A 21,911-nucleotide genomic window follows, 5' to 3' on the forward strand; every position below is an offset into this window, starting at 1 on the left:
CTTACATGTCTAACAGTTTGATTAGCACGTTGTTGTTGCTGTTTCCAGACTGGACATTTGTCCCGTTAAAGATCCTATTCAGGGTGTGTTTTTAAATAGTTTTCTTTTGTGTAGTATTCCAGTCACCAATCATAATCAAACCCAGGAGGTACACATTAACACATCACATCAGTCAATAGCATGCCTGTACAAAATGCACTATATGACTTTAGTATAATATCTAATAGCTCCATAATCCAGTGTGTTTCCCAAAATTTTTACTTTATGTAAATATTAAATGACAATACCCCTTTGATTCATGCAGATGGTTGAATTTAGTTTCTGTTTACTACAGTGTTGTGGTTTAGAGTGGGTTTAATGCAAGTTAAGTCTGAAGTTGAAATGAACAAGGTCCTACAAGTATGTGCAACAGCTATTACTATACCACTACATATTTCTTCTTACACACTACTTACTGTGTGTACTGTAGCTCTTCCTAATAGCCACTTAAAGGTTCATGGTATTGCACTCACAGAATGATGGAAGCAGCTCTGTTAGGACTGAAAAAGAAAACAGTCTTGCCATTTTGTCACACCCTCTGCTAAAGACACGGCAATCACTGCCCTCTTTTGTGTGTGGATGAGATGCACTGAGCCTTAAACCAGCTCCAATGTAAATCACATCAGTATGAAACCATCAGAGCAACTGTGAAACGCGATGTAGTATAGCGAGTGAAAAGGTCCCCAGGGGAGTGCGGTGTTGGGGTTAGGCAGTTGTTCACACACACAACTTTCATCTAGGAGACTGAAGTTAGTGTTAGGGGTGAATATCACCAGTCTTTTCCTAAACCTAACCACGTCATCATGAAATGTGTCATGGTATTTGTGATATTTCACACAAATGTCACCCTCAAACAAAAGTTAGCCTGTATGAAACATAAAGCCACGTATACTACAACTGAAAAGTTCTGATTGGCTGATGGCGTCATGTGAAAGTTGGAAGTTTGTGATAGTGAAACTATCTGCATGTTAATGCAGGATTGATTTAGAGAATTTTAATAATTTCATTTATTTGAGTCATATTCACATTTGCAGGAACAATGTGTTCACGCATACACACATATTTATCCAAACCTGTGATTGTTTTAGATTCTTTAAATCAACTTCAGGTCTGTTTACATAAGATTGTGAGGCTAAAGGTGGCCTACATTCCCTGCCGCACCTCCAGCTTCTGCCTCTGCAGCCGTTAATCAGAGAGTGATCTACAGATGGTCCTGCTCGCCTCCTCGCACCAGCCTTGCATGGCTTCTACAACCGCCATGCATGTCAACGATTGTCAGCTTATAGATGCATGCTCAAATGTGAGACATAGAAACAATCTACAGCATGTGCATATACCGTATGTAATATCAATGTTTATAGAGAGAGTAAGAATTAATATTGCAGTAGGACATTCGGTGATTTATCATGTGCGCTGAGGTTATCAGTGATTTAATCCTGTGTGTATAAAAAATTCTTGCAGTCTCTTATTAATTTTTAAAGGGTACATTACATCTCAGATCTGGCTGCTTGATAACAATCACTGTAGTTCTCTGTGAGACTGGAGCTTTTGTTGATGTAATTAAGCTTGTATCATTCTGTTGCTTCAGGCAGTGCATGTGCACTGATTTCCTCTTTCCTCCACATGTTTTTCAGTTCCATTGAGAGCTGAATAACTTATTGACACTAGTTTTGATACTGCACACAATATTTAAGTTGTAATTAATTTAAGTAAATCAAATTTCATGCCTGTATTTGTGGTTTACATGTTATATGTCCATGTTTGGCAGTAGAGGTATTATTAGTTTGACTACACTGAGAAATGTGATGGTAGCATCACTATTTTGTGAGGCCAACTGCATTTCAGTAGCTAGCTCCACACAAGCTGTAGCGTAGCTATAGTATGCACTGATCAGCCGCAACATTAACACTCCCTGCTTGATATTTTATAGGTCTGGTTTGTGCTGCCAAAACAACTCTGACCTGTCCAGGGAAGGGACTCAGGACCTCTGGGGGTATTTTGTGGTCACTGGCATCAGATTGTTGGATCCTTTGGGTCCTGTGCATTAAGGGGAGGAGGGTGGATTCGGCTTACTCTGGTGCATTTCACAGAATCTGGATCAGGTTGGGATCTGCTGACGGGAAGAGCCATTGCCATAGGGGGTATGCGTGTCAAAGAACATCCACATCACTGCCAGATCCCAACCAAGGGATTCCCCACAGAACACTGGATTGTAAACAGATGATTAATGCTATTCACTTCACCTGTCAGTGATTTTAATGTTGTGGCTGATTGGCGCAGTATTGTATCGTTTCAGTGTAGTGAAGATTGGACAGTGTTGTAAACTAAGTTGTCAGTCACTGTACATTTTCCAAGTAGCTGACCCAATACTGGAATTCATACATGATGAGTTATCAGCTACCAAATTGTTCCTTCCACGGTCCTCCAGTCATTTGAAGAAATGTCGATGTCTCATTAATGGTAGCTAGTTTTAGAATTAAAAAAGAGCTCACACTAAGGCGGAAACACACATTGGACACATATGGAGGTGATTATGAGTGAAGATGGATTGGATCAACTTTGACCGGAGTCTGGGTCAGTTGATGTTGACAATCCTGAGCTCAGCTCATTTCATTTTAAATTTCTATTTTCCAAAGTTAACTCACTCCCAGTTCCCTTGTTAGGTCCCTACACCTCTCCATTCAGGATCTGACCCAAACTGTGCACTTCTTTTCACCCTTTTTGGCCTTTGCATGGCATATTTCACAGTATGTAAATGATGCAAACATCTGACTGCTGTCCCTGTTTGTTTTGGTAGAAGAACATACAACAGTTGGTGTTCTTGCAGGATTTACAGTTGGATTGTCTACAGCCAGAACCCCAGTGTTAACTGACCAGATATTTAGTGTCTTCAAACAGATACATTCAAATAAACACAATATTTACTCCTGTTTGAGTAATATATCTTAAAAACTGCTGTTTTTAAGCTTTATGTCTTCAGCGGGAGACATTTAGAATTTGAGTGCCACAGACAGGGCGAAGAAGTCTGCAAGTATAGATTAGTCCATCTATACATATATAGGCATTGATTTGTCCTGTTTTGGGATTTGTTGACAACTAGAAAAATATGGGAACAGGAGTCTCACCCTTTGAATTAGAATATTACAATTTGAAAATCTAGCCTTGTAGATATTAATTCTGTTCTTAAAATTATGTCATATTCAGCTCAGCTCAGCTCATAGCTACTAAACCTTCAGTCAAGTTCAGTGAGACAGCAGCTCTGTGAAAACTATCTGTTCCTAATCAACATCTGGAAAAAACAGACTGGAGCAGGTAATTCTCATTTCACTCAAGTCCCTGTCAATGCTAGTACGCTTAATTACAGCGTGTGTGTTTTTGTGTATCTTTCTTCCTCAGTATGTGTGTGTGTGTATTCTCTATCTGTATCTTAAATCTAGAGCACCATACTGTAGTTGCAGCCTTCTGTATTTATAACTCCGGTTATGTTTGCAGATGTCAGAGCCAGATGGGGCCCAGCAATCCTAAACTGAGTCCCTTTGCTTGCTGTTTCCATGTTCACTTTGACTTTTTCGCCCATAGCCTCGAGCTTGTACAGACAACTTGAATGTTTAAAGAAAAATAAGGTTTAAGGTCTTAAATGTTTGACCACTGATTTCCCTATAAATAGAGTTATCAGCTGTGTGGCCGAATGTCTCACTCATTATCACCATTTCTTGGTTTCACATGTTCTGAAAACCTAGTTTCAGCATATAATGGCTTTAGATATATCACAGCCATTTCTTTCTTCTCTCAAAGCTTTGTGACAACAGGTAAGAGCTATTTAACACAGTTTTTCAGATTGGTTAAGGGTATCTGAATCCCCACCAACCGCTGTGATACAGCATGTACAGCATATGAGAAATATGGTAAATTCCTTTACGGTGTGCAGCCTCCCACATGGTGAAATCAGTTTAAAGGTCAAAACTTTGGGTCACACAAAGACTGAAGAGAAAATGCTCTTTTCCTGGCGTTTTGAATGTGGCATTAAATGCCCCACCAGACAGCTCCGCTGCTCTGCTACTTTGTAATTTTGATGTGTAAAACAGTGCCGAGGTTTCAGCGTCGCACACCACACAGGGCTGTGTTTGCCCCGGTGTCAGGTTCTATCAGGATTGTTGCTCCTGACGTGACCCGGTCAGCTTTGTCCCTCTCTGCAGGACACATCATCACAGCGCAGGAAGCTTTCCCTGCACTGCTCACTGCACTTTCACCACTGCAGCTACAACTGATCATTTTTCATGATTATTGATTAGTATGTGGATAAGCTTTTAATAATGGATTAACTATTTAGTCTTGAAAATGTCAAGAAATAGCAGGTTCCCAGAGGGCAGTGGTGACATTTTCAATTTGCTTGTTTTGTCAGACTGACAGTCCAAAAAATGCATTCAATTCACAGTGATGTCAAAAGGGAAAACACGAAATTGTTCACATCTGAGAAACTGGAAAAATGCTTGGCTTTGTTGCTTATTAAATAATTAACTTAATTAATAATAGTTGGTGAATTTTCTGTTGATCAACTAACTGTTGTCTCAGCCACATACAGGTACACCTAATCTTGCCATCAAACACAGGGTGTAAAAGACTTCTGTGTGCATGAGTAAACTCCGCTGTGGTTTTTGAATATTGTTTGCCACTGCTTTTATCTGGTGAACTGTGACGTGACTGAGCTTTAGCTAACCTCTTTCTTTCTTTCGTTCTTCTCTCAGCACTGAGTCCATGGATCTCCACTTTTTCCCACCCCGGTGTGAGAGACTACTCCCAGCTCACCCTTGACCTAGCTAGGAATGAGCTTATTGTGGGTGCCAGGTAAGAAACTGTAAATCCACTCAGCTTTTCACCCACAGAGGACATTACTGAGAATGTGATACCCTTTCAGACTCACTAACACAGTGCGGTTTTGGGATAATGATGCTTCTTAAGTGCTCTGCTGAGGCCTCATTGAACCAAGTCAAGCTCTGGATTTGGCAGAAGGGATGAATTTGGGAGACATACATAATTCCACAGTTGTGTGTGTGTATATGAGAGTGTGTTAGTTCATCTTTCGCCTGGTATGACCCTGTTAAAAATACATGTACACACAAATGCCATACCACCCAGACTCACATAAAGCTACAAACAATGGACAGTTACTGGATGGCCCTGCCTTGCTTTCACATGGCAACTAAAATGGCCCATGCCTTCTCTTTTACACAGTTTGCATTATTACAACATATTTTTCCGGATGAGGGTTGGTCATATTGTGCACACACTCACATGTGCCCTTTTTCTCTCTCCTCAATCCAGAAATTACCTGTTCAGACTGGATCTCAGTAACATGTCACTGATACAGGTAGGTGTGCTTCTTTTTCTTTGCTGAGGATGAATGTTTTCTGGTGGTTTTAAGGAGTTTTTATTTTTTGGGGGGAATGTAAAAGCTTAATTTTTTTTCTTATGAACCTGGGGACTGTGGATGCAAATTTGATTTTAAAAAAGTAAAAACAATTATTTAAAAATGTGTGTATTATCAGATTTATTATTTATTGTATGGTATAATCCTTAAAAGAAGGTAATACCAATGCAGCAGGTTCTGAATGCAGTCAGAAACAGGGCCATGAAAGATTGGTCAGTCTAAGTTTATCTCTCTCCTGGAAAAGAAAAGCACAGAGCCACAGATCTCATCCATTCATTACGTGTTTGTAACAACTTGATGACTTCTCATGGGCATACACGTCATCTGATGAGACACTTTGAGATCTGTTTTCATGGAAGTCAAACAGAAAGAGTTATGAGACGAGACTCTAAATAACCCTCCAAACAATGCATGTACATGGAAGTTACATCAGTAGAAAATTGAATCACCTTGTTGATTGAAGTTATTGACATTTTTGACACAGTTGGCAGGAATATGACATGTCTTTCCGTTGATTTTCTCTCAGTAAAGTTGAACTCTCTGTGTGTGATGTTTTATGTCTGATGAGCCACCATGACCACCTAACCCTCGAGTTATTCTTGTATTTATTCCAAACTGCTGTTCACCAGAACTAAAAAGCATCCCCAGATCAGGGTTGTGGCCAAGCTCCTTTTGTGTTGTAAGAGACAGGGATGTTTTATTTACCTGATCGTTTAAATTTCCCTCTGCAGAAAAGTGCATGCTGAGGTGAGGATCAACAGACATACTTTTGTCATCTATGCTGCAGAGGATATAATTAATTTGTAGGATTGTGTATGCACATAGACATTTGCATTGTTGTGTGTCCTCTGCCTGTGGGTGTAATGTGAGTGTTTTGTGACAGGCCTGTGGTGATGTGACTGTCATGCAGGGAAAGTAGCTTTAGTATAGCCGCGAGTGTTAGCTCTGGGGCACAGGGTTGCTGTATGATTGCGTCAGGCATCACAAATGACAAGCCCTGACTCTGTGTGGGGCTGTGTATCTAAGCTGGTATACGACTGTCACTAGTACAGACAATCAGTCTTTATATAACCCAGAGTACAGTGCACACTTTCTGTGGTCACAAGATTGCAGGATACATTCACTGTACACTGCTGCAGAGCAAATTTAATTAAAGCCAATGATATTTCTCTTATTCAACAAGATAGCAGTGATATGTCTTTGGTGACTGAGTGAGTACAGTGAGAACAGTGAGTAAACCTTCTGTTGCTGTTGGAGTTTAAGGAAATCATAAAGGTGCTTTTGCATGTTTTAGCCCATAAAGTGCACATCTCATGTACTTTTCTCATCTTGTACAGTTTTCCAAAATGCCATTATGAGATTATGAGATGAGTTTCCAGTTTCCATTCAAATATTAGTTTTTAACTAAAGTCAGTGCAAAATGAAAAGGTAAGAAACTTGCTGCATGTGCTGTGTGAATCTTTAGTGTGCTTTATTCTTTAGACATTTTCTGGAGCTCTGATCTGAGATTTGAGAACAGGCTGCTGAAAAACATGCAAGCCACGTTATGCTTGGACAGTGTGAATGTGTTCGATTCTTGTACAAAAAACATTGCTGTTCGATACTTCTCTGAGGTCTGCTTTTCAACAAATGCATCAGGACAGAAGCGGCTGTTTTTAATAGTTCTTAAATGCATCATCATCTGACACTAACTTCATAATGACAAAATGATCAAATCTAGACTAAGACTCCATGTTCACTGTGATGTTGTGTGGCGATAGTGTGCTGGAATACACAGAGAGAGGCAGGCACAAATAACATATAAATCATCCATGATTTGTATTTAATAGCCAGAAGCATGTTAAAGCACCTGTCCACTTATTTAACCATTAACACTCACGACATTTTCAGCTTTGTTTAATGTGAGAAAACACAATAGCGTGCCCTATCCAGACCAACAACATTGGCCTTTTATTCACAAGCTTGTGTAGCCACTTTTCAATATTCTGAAACTTTTTAAGGCGACCAAAAGTAGCTCCAGAAATCAATTTGCAGCATCAGTTACATTATTGTTTCTAAGAGAACGACAGGCATTATTTTACTCTAAATTTCTCAACAGGATGAAAAGCACATTGCCAGACCCAACCGTGTCTGACAAAGTCTCCTTTCATAGCAGCCACGACTGAATGACATGATGTGTACAGCTGCCACCCGTGTGTCACTGCCTATATCAATGCGCCTTTTGTCTGCATGTCCTAGTTGTCTTGTTTTGGGGGAGAGAAGTTGACTTATGAGGCTTTTCATTTGTTTTTCGCCCTGGAAGTGTTGTTTTTTGCTGCTCTGTGAAGCTGTACTCTTTGTCCTGAAAAAGACAACTGCCATCTTGACATCCTTATGACATGTAGGAGGCAAGCACACCTACAGTGGGTATACACATAAATATCTGCACACATGGACTCAAACATGCTCCCTAAATTCTCTAAATCTGTCATTTTCCCTCGCTCGCATGCCCACACGCACTCACACGTCCTCAGCTCATTGTGAACTAAAGAGATAAATGAAGTAGATCCTTCTTCACTCTGGCCAATGCAGAGGTGTCATGCATGATGCCAAGGCTGAAATCAATGAGTACATTATACAAACTGCCCAGTGAAGCAGAGAGGAGGGTCTGTACCCCCATGCTCATTTGCCAGTAAACGAAAGCCGTCCAAAGTGATGGAGGAGGGCGGCATCTTAAAATACTCCCTGCCTTTTGTTGTATAACTGAGTGGAAAACAAGCCCAAATCTCTCACTTGCCAGTCCAAGTCTCTTCTTCAACATCAAAGGCTCATTCCTCCAGGGCATTTAGTTTAGATTCCTGAACCAGTGAAGTCTTGCTTAAATATCCAAACCACCTGTCAGAGACTCAGGCTGTTTTTGCAACTGGTTCGTTTCAGCCCAAACTGGAGTTGTCTGCACTCCTTCGTTACCTTCGGTTTTCACTGTCAAAGTGTAGCACAACCAAGAAATGATGTCAACAGCCATTTCAGTGTACTTAGGAGAAATGTCATTGTACGATGTGACAAAACTCTATGAGTCCTCTGCACTCCTCTGTAAAATCAGTCTCTTAAAACAGCATGTTTAACATTAACATTCATACATACATACATCCTCAATCCCCTGAAGCCAAATGCACCTTCTTGCTAATAGAAAGAAAATGAACTGATAAAAGACTGTCCAGAGGTGAAGGTCGTTGTTAAGTGATTGCAACAAAATCAGTACTCATATTATTAAGCAATCATGTAACCGTTCAGTGTCATGATACTGAGGTTCTGTTGCTGATTGTCCTCAACTTAGCCTTGGATTCTTTGTAAATTTAGTTTGGTTCATTCCAAAAAAACAAACAAGATGGATACTGTGACTTAGAGCTTTCACATCATGATTTTTATGGATTTTGTGATCCTTAAGTAAGCTTTTAATCAGGATACACACTTACATCAAAGTTTAGCTGACAGTTGAACAAATTCAAGTTAAGTTTAAGTATTGTCAGTCACCTTACAACACAAAACTCTCACGACTTTAACTACTTTAAAGCTAAGCACACTGGGTCCTTTACTTTAAGATTCAACTTTATCAGAATGAGAAAGTTAAATGCAGCGGCTACATTCAGGAACCGAGTTGACCTGTGGAAATGGAGCCAGCCCTGTGGGACACAAAGCATGACTGGCTTTACTTTAAAATGAAAGTCATCCATTGAGAGCAGGTGAAAGTCATACTGATGCTATTTAGAAGTGGCTTGCTGATTGATTGAAAAGCAAACCAAAGAGGGTGGCCCACTCACAGTCTGATCACAATACTGCATTCTCTGCTCTGCCATTCATTTGCTGTTACTGGTCAGCCTGAGCCTTCCAAGTGGGCCATTATCATAGCCTGTAACCGCACACCGCTGTCACCATCACCGTCCCTCCCCGTATTAATGTCAGCTTTCCTGTTCAGTATGAAGACATTGTATGTGTTGGTGTGTGTGGTTTGTTTGTGTGTCATTCAATGGGCTGTCTGTGACAGCACCAAATTATGGAGCCTCGACCTTAATGCCTGAAGCCAGAACAACCACTGTCTCAGTGCAAGCAGAAGACATGAAGGACTGGACTGGACATATGTGTGTCACTATATATATATATATGTGTGTGTGTGTGTGGAGGCAGAAAAGTGTGCACATGGCAACTTTGCAGTCTTTCTGTGGCAGAGGGCTTTGAATGTAGACCAAGCCAGAGGGGGTGAGGGCTGCAGAGGTGCTGATTCTGGGGCTTTTAAGGGCTCAGCCCAGACCGTTCTTCTCAAGCACCTGGGAGAACACCTGCCACAGCCATTAGTGAGCAGACAAGCGTAGAAGAATGAATACGTAGGCAATCAGTGGAGAAAGACAGTGAGAGGGAGGGAGAGGAGCCAGACAAGGAGAGCCATGGATAAAAGAGGTAGGCAGGAGCTGCAGAATGAAAGACAAAGGACATAACTGGAAGAAAAAGAACAAGTAGAGCTGAAGCAAACACCAAGAACAACACTGAGAATCACACATACTGAGCTGGAGACAGAAAAGAGGAGTGAATATTAAAAAGAGTGTGAGGGAGGTGACACGCTTTCCGTCTGCTCCAGTTCACTGTTTTCTCTCCGGACATTTTCTCAAGTGAGCATCTGCGTCTCTATGAACCATACAAAATAGATTCCTTGGTGTGCAGTACCTGCACAGAACATGTCCACAGAGAACGTCCAAAGCCTGCAGAGACGATGGTTCTCACGCACACCATTGTCTCTCTTGCCTCTCTTTCTCTCTGTTTTTGCAGAGGAAAAGCAGTCTGTGACTAAGTCACTGGAAGTTTTCAACAAATAGCAGGAACATTTCCCTGCTGCCTGATAAAAACTGCTATGTTCCACCATCAAACGACAAAGAGGAGATGATAAAAAGGGTACAAAGGAGCCAACCAAAGACATGTTTATATCTGCATCCTTAATTAACTGATTAATTGAGCATATCTCAAATGATCCTAATTCACAATGACAGATAACTATGCCCAAAAAGCACATCTTTTAAAATTGTATTTTATATTAGTTTATACTGGAATATTAATGGGATTACATCCAAACAGAAAAACTTATAAAGACATACCACAAGTGAAAGACATGAAAACTGCTATATTTGAGTGGAGATGTGTGAATAGATTAGGTCTTTTGTTATGACCTCAACATTATAATGTGTGCAAATACAACATGCTCCTGTGCTTTATCCACTTACTGCTTTTCATACACACACACACACACACACACACACACACACACACAGCTGCCTCACAGTGGGACTGCTCAGCCATCCTACTCGGGCAGAGTTGAGACTCAGATGCTGCTGCGTTTTCTTAGAGTTCTGCGTATCTATTCTCCACACTCCTCTGTTCAAGCTCTCTCTCTCTCTCTCTCTCTCTCTCTCTCTCTCTATCTTTCTGTCTCTTTCTTTTTTGTGAGATGTAGTGCTGCATTAGTACTGGTGGTGGGACTGACTGCAATCCACCCACAAGCTCTGTCCTCGCAGCACCCACTGAGCTTTTTCTCTCTGTTGTGCTGGTCGGCCTGATCGCCGCTGCAATCAGTACGGCAGCAGGATGTTGGTGGGAGGTGTGTGTGTGCAGTGGGGGATAAAACAGAGGAGTGGGAGAGTGGTAAAAACAGCGGAAGTATAGAAAAGCTGAAGTATTTGATTGGAGATGTATAGTCAGAGCTCTTTTTCATTTATACTGAGATGCAGATCTGCCCCATATGATGTGAATAATTCCACTGCTTTCAAGAGAAATAAATAAAGAAATAACAGCAACTTTTTATGGGCAAACTTTTCATGTCTGAGATGGGAACGAATGCACGCCCATCTTTGTCTTTCTTCTGCCGTCATCTTTTTCTCTCACTTTCTTTTGTAGCTTCAAAGTAATAGAAAATAACACGAGCAGAGCCTTGTTTTGATGGCTCTTTCTTCCTTCTGCATGTTTGAAGATACTAACAGGAGATAGAATATTGATTTATCTCCCGGTAAAATATTTGTACAAGAGCTACAGAATTGTATTTTTGGCTGGACTGCTTTTTCTCCAGGTTTTTGTGAGTCACAGTATTCAGCGTTGCCCCTGCCGGTTTGTTTCTGTAGCCAGGCGTGCCAAGAAATGTTGTCACACACTGCTGCACAAAACCCATTCCTCACATGTACCAAAGTGAATTCACATAATTACTGCAACCGTGGTGTTGTTGCACTTTGCACTGTTTTTCTTTCTGTTTTTTTCCTCCCTTTTTCACATGCACTCACAGATGTGCAGTTATTTGACACGGTCAAAGCATCAAAGGCTCCAGTGTTAAGCTTATGTGAGAAGATGGTGAAGAATGTAACTCCTGGTATCAGCCGCTCTGTCGGTACGGGGTCACGGATGTACCGACCTCATTTTTACTGAGCTTAAGTAGCAGCACTGACAGAGCAGGAGAGGAGAAAGAATGAGAATGGGAAGGAGGTGTACTGCAGGTTGAAACATAGTGAAATGAGTATAATATATCCTGCTCTTTGCTGACATTTTTGTAGAAACAGAACTTGTGCATTTTGTACTCTGCTCAGCTAACTAAAAGAACAACATGTTCTGTGAATTCATGAAACAGAATAGGAACTGCAAAGGTTATTATATCATAGGTTTAATGGAATAGTCAACAAATATGAATGCTATAGAGCAATTACTTTTACTTTTTTACTTTTAGTATCAAACACCAACCCCCTGTAGGCTTGAAAGGTGGCTCTGAAAAGTTTGCAGTGTGCCCAGCGAGGACAGCAGCTTGGATTCACAGCAGCTGGTGGGATGGATTCCAACAGTGACAAAGCTTCATGCCAAAACAAAAGGTATTAAAATGCCCATAGAAACTCCTCCAACCACCTCTGCAGCATGAAGTCTTTCTCTTAGCTGTCCATTCATATGCTCAGCATGTTCCTAATGCCCATATTTTCCTCAAATTATGACAGACAGATAGCTGTTTATACCTGTTGCATGAGACCACATTCATTCCCGCCTCAGACATGCAGCTGGTGCGATTGGAGGCAAACAACAGGCAGTGATGCTCAACACGCAGGTCTTCTGTTGGTCGAATACTGTGCCTGTATTCAGAACCGCGTTCTACCAATGAGTGCAGTTTTTCACAGCAGTATGCAGCGCCAAAAAGCTCCTTAATGACAGAACCAGGAGTTAGATTACTCAGTATTACGTGCAAGTGTAGAGAAGTAAAGGGAGGGGACGGGAGGGGGAGAGGTCTTTGTCAGTCCATCAGATAATCCCTGCACAGATAAGAAGGCAGCAACATGGAGGTGGAACACAAACACCATTTTACTGTCTGGATCTTCTCATATCTGTCTCCATCCACCTACCTGCCTTAACCCACCGCTCCACTATCCCCCCCTCTTACGCAGTTTCTCTATCTCTGCCATTCCTTAAATCCCATCGACTGAAAAAAATCACGAGGCCTCACTCTCCGCGTGAGAACACTGTTTTTATTTTGCTCCTGATGCTGAAATTTTGTTGCATTTGTGTCAGGATCTTTTTTCTCTGGGTCCATTCATTATGCTGCTCCACTAGTTTCCCGTTGTATGTAACAATCAGGCTGTGCATCGATATGCAAACCTTTCCTCCAAAGTGCGTTGTATGCACTCAGTGCTGCAGGTGATAATGGACGTTCATGTGAAGGTGAAGCTGCTCATTCATCCAAAGCGGCGTCTCCCGTCACTAGAAAACCAAGACATGGTGAGAGACGATTAGAAAACATGTGCAGACTGGTGAAAAACTTCAGCTTGACTTCTGATTTTCTCTCTTTAAGCTCCACAACACACAAACATCCTCACTGTGAACCCGTAGGTGTGCTGCTGTTGAATTGCACTGTTCCGTGTGGCAAAGCACAGTCAGGTGCTTTGAAACTTTGTGGAAATGAATGGGGGTTCATGGGGTTATGGAAAAGGAGGACTGTGACTTTTTAAATTTTTTTTTCACTCTTTTTACCCAATTTCAACAGCAGTTATTCCTGGTATGAATGGACCCAAAGTGGCGGGGTCTTATTTCTTATATTGTTTTATTTTTTCGCAGAGCGAGACCTACTTGCCTTCAGGTCACCTCTGTTTCATTGTGTCCTTATTTCCATGTGGGAGCCTTGTCTTGAGACTTTTGTTTGCTTTGTGATTTCTTACTGAGAACATGTCAGAAGTTCTGAGACAGGAGAGGTCCCCTGTGTGTTTGGGGCCTGAGATTTGTCCTCGACATAGTGTTTGTGTTTGGGCTTGTTTGAATTGAGCCGTGGTCTCTGGCTCCCACAGCCAGCCGATGATGAGCAGCCCCCAGGTGGCTGTCCTGCTGTGCGACATGATGGGCTGTCCCTTCAGAACTAAAGACCTCTTTACCAGATGTAGGGCTGGGATACAGGCTGACAGCGGCAAAACTGCACTGTGGTGTTGCACGTTGATTAGTGTTTTTACCTTTCAGAAAAGCAGAGGTGAAAGAAACACATTTCCCTTTGTTGCACTCACCGTTCTCTGTGCAATTTTACATTTTTGTTACATTTTATTTATTCTTGCTGTGTTTTGGTTAATATGTGCTTCAATGGGCTGATTAATGCACTGACTCTCACTTTGTTGGCATCATAAAGCAATTTCATTCCCTTATATAAATCCTACAAAACAGAAACATATCCTGATGATAAAATGATCATAAAGGCTTATGGTGGGACCACTAGTTTGAATTATTTCAACTTTGTTTCTGAAAAATTAGATTAATTTGCCATTTTGACATGGCAGGTGGCTCTAAATATTACATTACCCATAAGTCTCAGCTCTTGTTTTCAAGGACGGGGGTTTTGAAGTTGACCTCAAAATGTGAACAGACTTAAGCTGCAGATTAAGTCAGGTTTTTCATCACCGACACAAAACATCCAATCACAGAGCTAGAAAGTCTGTCACACGCGGTGCAGTGGGTGGAAGCTAGAACGGTGAAGCCTGACAGTGACGTGCAGTATTTTCCTTTCTGTCCAAAGGACAGTTACTGCTGGGTTGACCAGCTGGTTTGACTGTTTACTGTTGTTTGGTCCCAGCGAGCATCCTGACTCCCTGGTGGTGGATCAAGGCCAGGAGAGCAGAGCTGACCAAAAGGGATCACAAGGTCAAGTGTCACTGTTTGCTCCTTTAAACAGGAAATGCCTTGTGCAAACTCCCTCATCAGCAGGGATCGTTGGGAACGTCCCAGAATGCCAGAGGAAAAATAAACACAACTGTTATTGTAGCTGTTGTTGTCAGACATTTTAAATTCCTTCGGGACAGGAGGTACTTGGTTACGCTGAAGATGTGCTGACCTTTCTTTAATGCAGGTAGTATTAGCACTTGCATACTTCACGTATGTTCTATATATGTCTTCTCTATATGACTTCTCATCCACGTTGTACAGGTGACATAGAGCTGCAGTCTTCACAGTGCTGAAGGACACACTGGAGTCATAGAGAAAGCAGAGGATCAAAATGAATGAAAGGCCATGGGACAAACATTATGCTGACCCTCTCAGATATTCATACCCTTGGTTCGCACACAGTATCAGGCTCCTCTCTCGCCCCGAGTTTGATGACTCATGGCTGATTTCTTTCACACTCTTCATTAATTTCTGTGCTGCAGTTTGGCCAGAGATTTAATTATTGATGCGGTCTTTGTCAGAATGGAGGGATAATCTGTGAGCTTCAGAGCTGAGAGCAAGAGGAGGCTGCTTGTCATCCTCTAATGTGTGCAGCTTGGCGAGGGAAACAATAACAATCTCTAATGGCACACAGAATGGTTTTGGAGTGCTACCTGCATGTATACATAAGGGTCATGATTGTTTTGGGAGGGTTTTTTTGTTTGTTTTTTTGCAAAGTGGCTTCTACATGGATTTGTGTACCTGCATGCCAGGAAGTTGTTGTGTTAACTGCTGCCAGAGAGAAATTATTTGATTTAGTTTGGTTTTGTTCTGTCTTAAATTAACACTGCAAAGAAAAGGGCACAGATTTGAAGGAGAAGGTGTATGTACTAGGACCTGACTTACATATGAACCAGTGTTAGTTTAGCATAGAGCATTTATGCCATCCACCCCAGAGCAGAGACAAGTTTATTTTTTGACAGTGAAATTCATTCCTTTCATTAATTTGTTATTTTGAACTCATTTAAAATATCAGTCTCATAACATCAGTAGGGCTATATAATGTACATACTTTGACAAATTGGAAAAAATAGAATGAAACACAAGTTGAAAAAAGAGACATGAAAACAGTAAGGACACAGCATAATGCTAATCCTAAATGCAGACAAGACAAAGATATGCTGCCTTGCGTCGTCTGTTGCACCTGAACACAACACGACAGACTACAAGATTTCTAATGCACAACAAGTCGTACACTTTCAATTAAATATGACTGAGAACATTATAAAATAACATCGCAAATTTTAGTTTTGCTTTGTTTAGCCCCATTGTTGTCAGCCTGTGGTCTTTGGCAGAATAAAACAAAATGCACTTAATGGCTGAAATCATTAAGAATAAGTTGGCTGAACAGCCAATCAAGTGTCTCACATTTACTGCCTCAGCCTTTGATGCAGATTCATCTTGATGAATTGGCCACTGATAAGAAGGCCAGCGATGTCAGAGACAATTCAAACTCTGCAGATGGTAGTTAGGCGCTCAAGGCCAAGAAGCACCACCTGTCTGCTTGGTGTTTCAGACCCCAGAAAGTCAAGAGAAAGCTGCTGATTCTAAAAAGCCTCAGAGTCCCTCAGTGTAATAATAATAATACATATTTCAAGGCTTAAATGGCAGAGCACCTCTGCTGGTATTTAGTCAATGGAATTTTTAGAATCAGATTTCTGCCCTTTTTTTTGATAAATGTTCTGAGTATATAATGTGGGCTTCAATACCATGTTTGTGTCCACATTCATCTTTGTCACCTGCATCTTTATCTGGATGTGTGTGGGTGCATTGAGTACAGTAAGTGTTTGAGAAAAAGAAGGAATAATCCACTGTGCTGGTTGGTTGGTCATGGAGAGACCGTCTGCTTTCACCTGTCAGCCTCCCTAATGTGGAATTACAGTGAGTGGGAGGCAGCAGGAGGGTGAGTGGGCAACCGCATACCGGCTGTTAGCACAACCTGAACCATACAATGTATTCAGCTCAACACTTTTACATCGCAAGAGGAGAAAACAGCTTCCCAGCTGTGATCGTTTTCCGTCCGTTTCATTGTAAATCACCCACAACTGACTGTAAAACATGTATTTTACATATTAAGTCTTTTAAAAATCTCAGAGACACATTTTTATGTTTATTCCATATTTTTAATGGAAAAAAATAACAATTCTGGACAGCTCTGTAGTCCTTTGTAAGCATTATATTAGATAATCTAAGGGTATATTATGTATGTTTTCAACCATTCCTGTATGTACTATGTGTATATATAGAACCCTGCCACTAGTCCACTAGTTTCTATCTGTATTTAGAGCTTCTGCCTGTCTGTAAGCCTGTTGAATGACACTGATACTCATTTGATTCAACATGCTCTGGCTACCTTCATGTGGATCCTCTTCCCTGATGCTCATACCTAAACTTTGACACAAGGGTGTTGATACAGATACTTTGTGTTTGAGGAATATAAATTGGTTTATCATGCCCTTTATTATCTCCTAAACATGTCGGTGCATCAGTGTGGCTGTTATTTATGTGGCTAATTAGGAGCAAATAAGAAATCCGACCGAGCATTTCATGTGAGCTTGATGTTTTTAAAAATGTTGGTGTCTGTACTATAGCTGGGTGAACATCAAAGCACGTTCAGTACCCAGTTTGGTTAGTAGATCATCACATATTGGAAAACTTGAAACAGTGCCCAACCTCAGTGTGAAATAGAATATTTTTCAAGATGGCTGTCAGGCATATTTTTGAACTGGGCTCACTGTATATGTGGGCTTTGAAAAGGGCTTTAAATGGCCCTTTTCACACTTGAAGACAGGCTGAAATGGTACAAGTTGTCAGGAGTGTTTGTGTGTTCATGGCTGAATGACTCTCTGCCTTTTGCTGTTCATCTCTCCTGCTGCTGTCTCTGTCTCTCTCTCTCTCTCTCTCTCTCTCTCTCTCTCTCTCTCTCTCTCTCTCTCTGCACTTACTGTAATTCTCAGCAATGTGAATACTTAGTCAGAACCTTTAAAATGCTCTGTAAACACACCACTCCCCCAGACTGCTTCTTTCCACATCTGCAGCAGTGTATACATGAAGGTGTAGGCCAGTGACCTCGAGGTGCACTGATTCAGTCTGCCAGAGAGTGAAGTTTGATGAGGAGAGAGAGGAGGGAGAGCAGGTGGTTGACATTTGTCTGTGTGTGTGTGTGTGTGTGTGTGTGTGTGGGAGATGGGGGGGGGGGGGGGGGGGGGACTGAGCAAGAGAAAGAAAGAAACACAAAGGAAAGGATGTGGGTGTGTTCATGGATCAGTGTTTAGAGACAATGAGCTGTGTGACAGAGGGTTGTTCAAAGTCATGTTTCTTCCCTCTGTGGCTTTGCAAACCCTGTGTGTGTGTGTGTGTGTGTGTGTGTGTGTGTGTGTATCTTAACAGTCAATGCCAGCCTATGGGTGTTTTTCACGTAATCATTCATTCATTTAGTTTGTCAGAGAATGACTCGTTTTCCATATTGTGGCCTCATAATGGCCCCAGAATTCCTTGAAAGCATTATTCGATTGCGATTGATTAATGCCAGTGCAGGCTTGTTTTTTATTTTGTTTTTTTGTTTTGTTTGTTTTTGTCATTTTTGAATCCATTTCAGCTGCACAAATCCTGTTACCAGTTGGCAGTACTGCACTCCTAGTGCCCCACTGAGCTCCATCAAAACTTTGACAACTATCGGTTTCAGTTTATTTGTATTGGTGGTTTCACTGAATGTCCCGCCCACAACACAACCTGACTGGTTACACGTAAAAAGTCCACATTATATGAGTCCTTAAAGTAACTAATAACTAAAGTTATTAAGTAAATGTAGTGGACTAAAAAGTACAACACTGTAGAGTGTAAGTGCAGTGGAAGTATAAAGTAGCAGACAGCTGAAATACTCAAGTACTGTACAACCTAATAATTCTACTTAAGTATAGTACTAAACTAAATAAATAAATAACAACAAAGTAAATTAACAGCAGTTTTGAAAAAACAGCAAATTTGTCACGGTTGAAGCTGTGAGATGAGATGACTTGCATTTGGTGTGTGGACTGCACCTTGGAAGTCTTGCTGCTGAAGTTCAAAACTGCTTTTTGTCTCTGCCGGGGTCGATGAAATCCTGTCTAAAACTTTCTGCCACAATAGTTCCATACTCACACTCAATATTGAAGGATCGCTTTTCCTCTCATTTTATTGAAGACACTTCAGATGACACAGCACATTCCGGTCCAACAAACACATTCCCACCATCTATGCAGACTATTTCTGCTAATCCATCCAAGCTTCTGCTTCTGGCAGAGCACTGCTCCTGTCCTGCTGGGCATAACATGCATGTAGTTTCATGCTTACAGCCTCAAGCTCACGCTTATTATTAAAACTAATGACTTCATGATAAGATTCTGATTTTTCTTATAAAAGTCGGGATGTTACAGTGCGATGCAAATAAAATCAATAAGTGCACAACAACACGTAATCCTACTGCCATAAGCTGTATTTTTGATTGAGGCAACCCCCCAACGATCAGAAATGAGAACATTATAGAGCAGCTTGGCCAAACAGTCTCTGCACTGTATTCAGGGTCGACACAGTCTGGCTGTTTAACATTACGTGTGAGCCCCAGCAGCTGTAATAATAATATGTGTAGGTAACAAATATATATTACTGCCATCAACTAATTACCCTCGTCTGTTGCCAAGTTGGATGAAAACTCTTTCAGACCTTCCGCCGGGAATAAATTGTATCGTGGCTCAGTTTGCTTTGTGTGCAGATCTGGCTGAAGGTCCTTCTCACAAATTTGCCTTTGTCACTTGGAATACACTGCTTGAAAAATCAGCCAGTATACATGTTCCTCCTGTAATACTCCTGCACTTTTCAGAGCTTCACGGGACTCACTTTGTGTCATCACTAATGAAACTAATTAATGCACGAGGTGTCGTAGTGGTAGACTGGTGACTGAGGTGTTGTACCCTTGACACCAGTAATTGAAACCAAACACATTCTGAGCTTTAGAGAACTATTTAACATCAACAGCGTGCTTGACAAGTGGCTTAGACATGATACGTCACTAGTCTCCCACCTGTGAACCCTGCCTCAAGAGTTCACTCCTGTGAACTGTGCGATGGGGGAGTGACATTTAAAGGAAGAAGCCTGAGGAAGTGTAGCGGGATGATTAAGGACGAAAACATGAGGGGGATACGAGGAGGTCATGGTTAAGTTTGAGGACACAAAATATTTTCTCCTTCCTATAGGAATAACTTTCAAATTTCTTATTTCCCAATGACCTGCTTCCATGAATGATAAATAAACCTTCTTATATGTTTTTTATGCCCCAGACCTTGTTGAATAATACATGTTTCAAGGAAATGTTCTAACTGAAGTACCATTCGCTATCAAATGTCTTTAGATGTTATTTTTCTATTCTGTTATTTTAACTGTTACCTAATATATAGACTGTTATCCAGATTATTAAATTTTTAGGCCAAATGTTTGAAAATTGTTTAATATTTGTCATTTTTTTTATACTTAGACTAAACTCACACAGTCAACTCCTCTTGCATTGCTGTGCAAATCTATCTTGAGTGTAACGAGTGTCAGACAGCTTCTGTTCAAACAACCATTACTCCCCTGAGACACTTATTTACAATATTCATGAGTTATAATTAGTTGTCACACATGATGTTTGCAGTGTGTGTGCAGCCTTATCAACACAGCACCACATTTCAGGAACAACCACGTTTGTGAGCAGCCGCCACTGCTCACAACCTCTCTTTACTTCATTAGTGCTTCCTGCTCTCTATCCATCACTCTTTTTTTTGCCCACATTCGCTCTGTTTCTGGTAAAAATAGAATTCATTTTTGAGCACAGCCATCAGTAAAGTGATGACTCTTCTTTCCTGCTAATTGTATTTTTTTTTTGCTATTTTATTTGCCTATTAAAAATTCATGTTCCTCCACCCCACCCCCTCCCTCCTTTAAGAAAGATGCCAGGGGCAAGATATTTTTATTGTGTCTAAAGAGTGGCAAAATTGGAAGAAATTAGGTGTGTGAAATTGTGTGTGAGGCTTGGATTGGGATTTGATGGCAGAGAGAGAGAGAGAGAGCATGTGGCTGTTGGCCTTGCAGATAGATGGAAATAAACTGAACCATGCATCTGAGACTGCAGGCACAAATAATAAACAAGCTCCATGGCCTTGGGCCTATTTGAACTTGTAAAATGTACGTAACTGTCTCAGAGAGGCAGACGGCCCTTTAATTGTCTCTTATTTGTGCATCAGGGACAGTGATTTAAATTAGATTCGAAGTGTTTGTTTTATATTTATGCTTGTGTCTAAAACCTGCAAATTTGATACTGTAGCCTGGTGATTGTTGTTCAAATGCCCAAAACTAAACTAAACCGATTGATGTTTACCTGAAAAGGACCTGTGGGGACTGTGAAGATTCAGATATTTGATGTAGGGTCAGGTAACCTTTGACCCTTTGAGCTGAGCCATTGCCTCTCTGTCAAATGTAATAATTCATATAGCTAATATTACTGTTTCTGCCTGTTGTGCAAATATTTGCTCCAATGCTTCTGCAAAAAAAGGCCAATAAAGCCTTTAAATTGAGTCTTTCAGAAGGAGAGAATGTTTAAGCAGTCTGTTGTTTACACTCATCTCCAATTATGTTTAGAGGTCTTCACTGACATTTCTTTGTGTTTTCCAAGCATTATTGAGTACATGTTTGCACCTCATTCATGACTGACGGTGGCTGAACTCAGCTGTGTGCTGCTATCTTGAATCTTTATTTCCTTAGCATTGTGTATTAGTAATTGAAAACTACAGACATCTCTTGCTTCATGGACTTCAGAGAAATGGCTTAAACAAACTAATTAAAAAACAGTAAAAGCAGATGTCTCTTTAAAAGGTACAAGCTGTTTTGCCAAAAATTGTAACTGATATGACGGAGTGAGAAAAGAGCTGCAGTTGAGCTGCATGAGATGATCTGCTCCATCTTTAAACCAAATCAAACCTTCTCTGTAATGATGACAGGTCAAAGTGGGTCACTTTAGAAATGGAAATGGAAGATTTTTTTTTATGTCATTTCATTGTGTTTTGTTAGTTTTCATTATCAATTCTCTTTAAATCTGTTTCGACATACATTTATTTCATTTTGCTGCATATTTCAATAACCGTAAGTGAGCAGAGGTTAGAGTGTGACTGTGAGTGAACCTATGCACTGTTCTTCTGCTTTACAAATG

The 21,911-nt window shown here is 40.9% G+C and overlaps 1 protein-coding gene across 3 annotated transcripts in view; it reads left to right on the top strand.

The window, feature by feature from the left end:
* Window positions 1-21,911, top strand: part of sema5ba (sema domain, seven thrombospondin repeats (type 1 and type 1-like), transmembrane domain (TM) and short cytoplasmic domain, (semaphorin) 5Ba) — a 146,807-nt gene that overhangs the window by 70,484 nt on the left and 54,412 nt on the right. For all 3 annotated transcript variants that reach the window (XM_046403888.1, XM_046403887.1, XM_046403889.1), the window contains exons 4-5: window positions 4,785-4,884; window positions 5,362-5,407. In XM_046403888.1, coding sequence (XP_046259844.1) covers window positions 4,785-4,884; window positions 5,362-5,407 — 146 coding nt within the window. The remainder of the gene's footprint in view (window positions 1-4,784; window positions 4,885-5,361; window positions 5,408-21,911) is intronic.

Source organism: Scatophagus argus, chromosome 11 (assembly GCF_020382885.2).
Source record: "Scatophagus argus isolate fScaArg1 chromosome 11, fScaArg1.pri, whole genome shotgun sequence".
NCBI classification, from domain to species: Eukaryota; Metazoa; Chordata; class Actinopteri; family Scatophagidae; genus Scatophagus; species Scatophagus argus.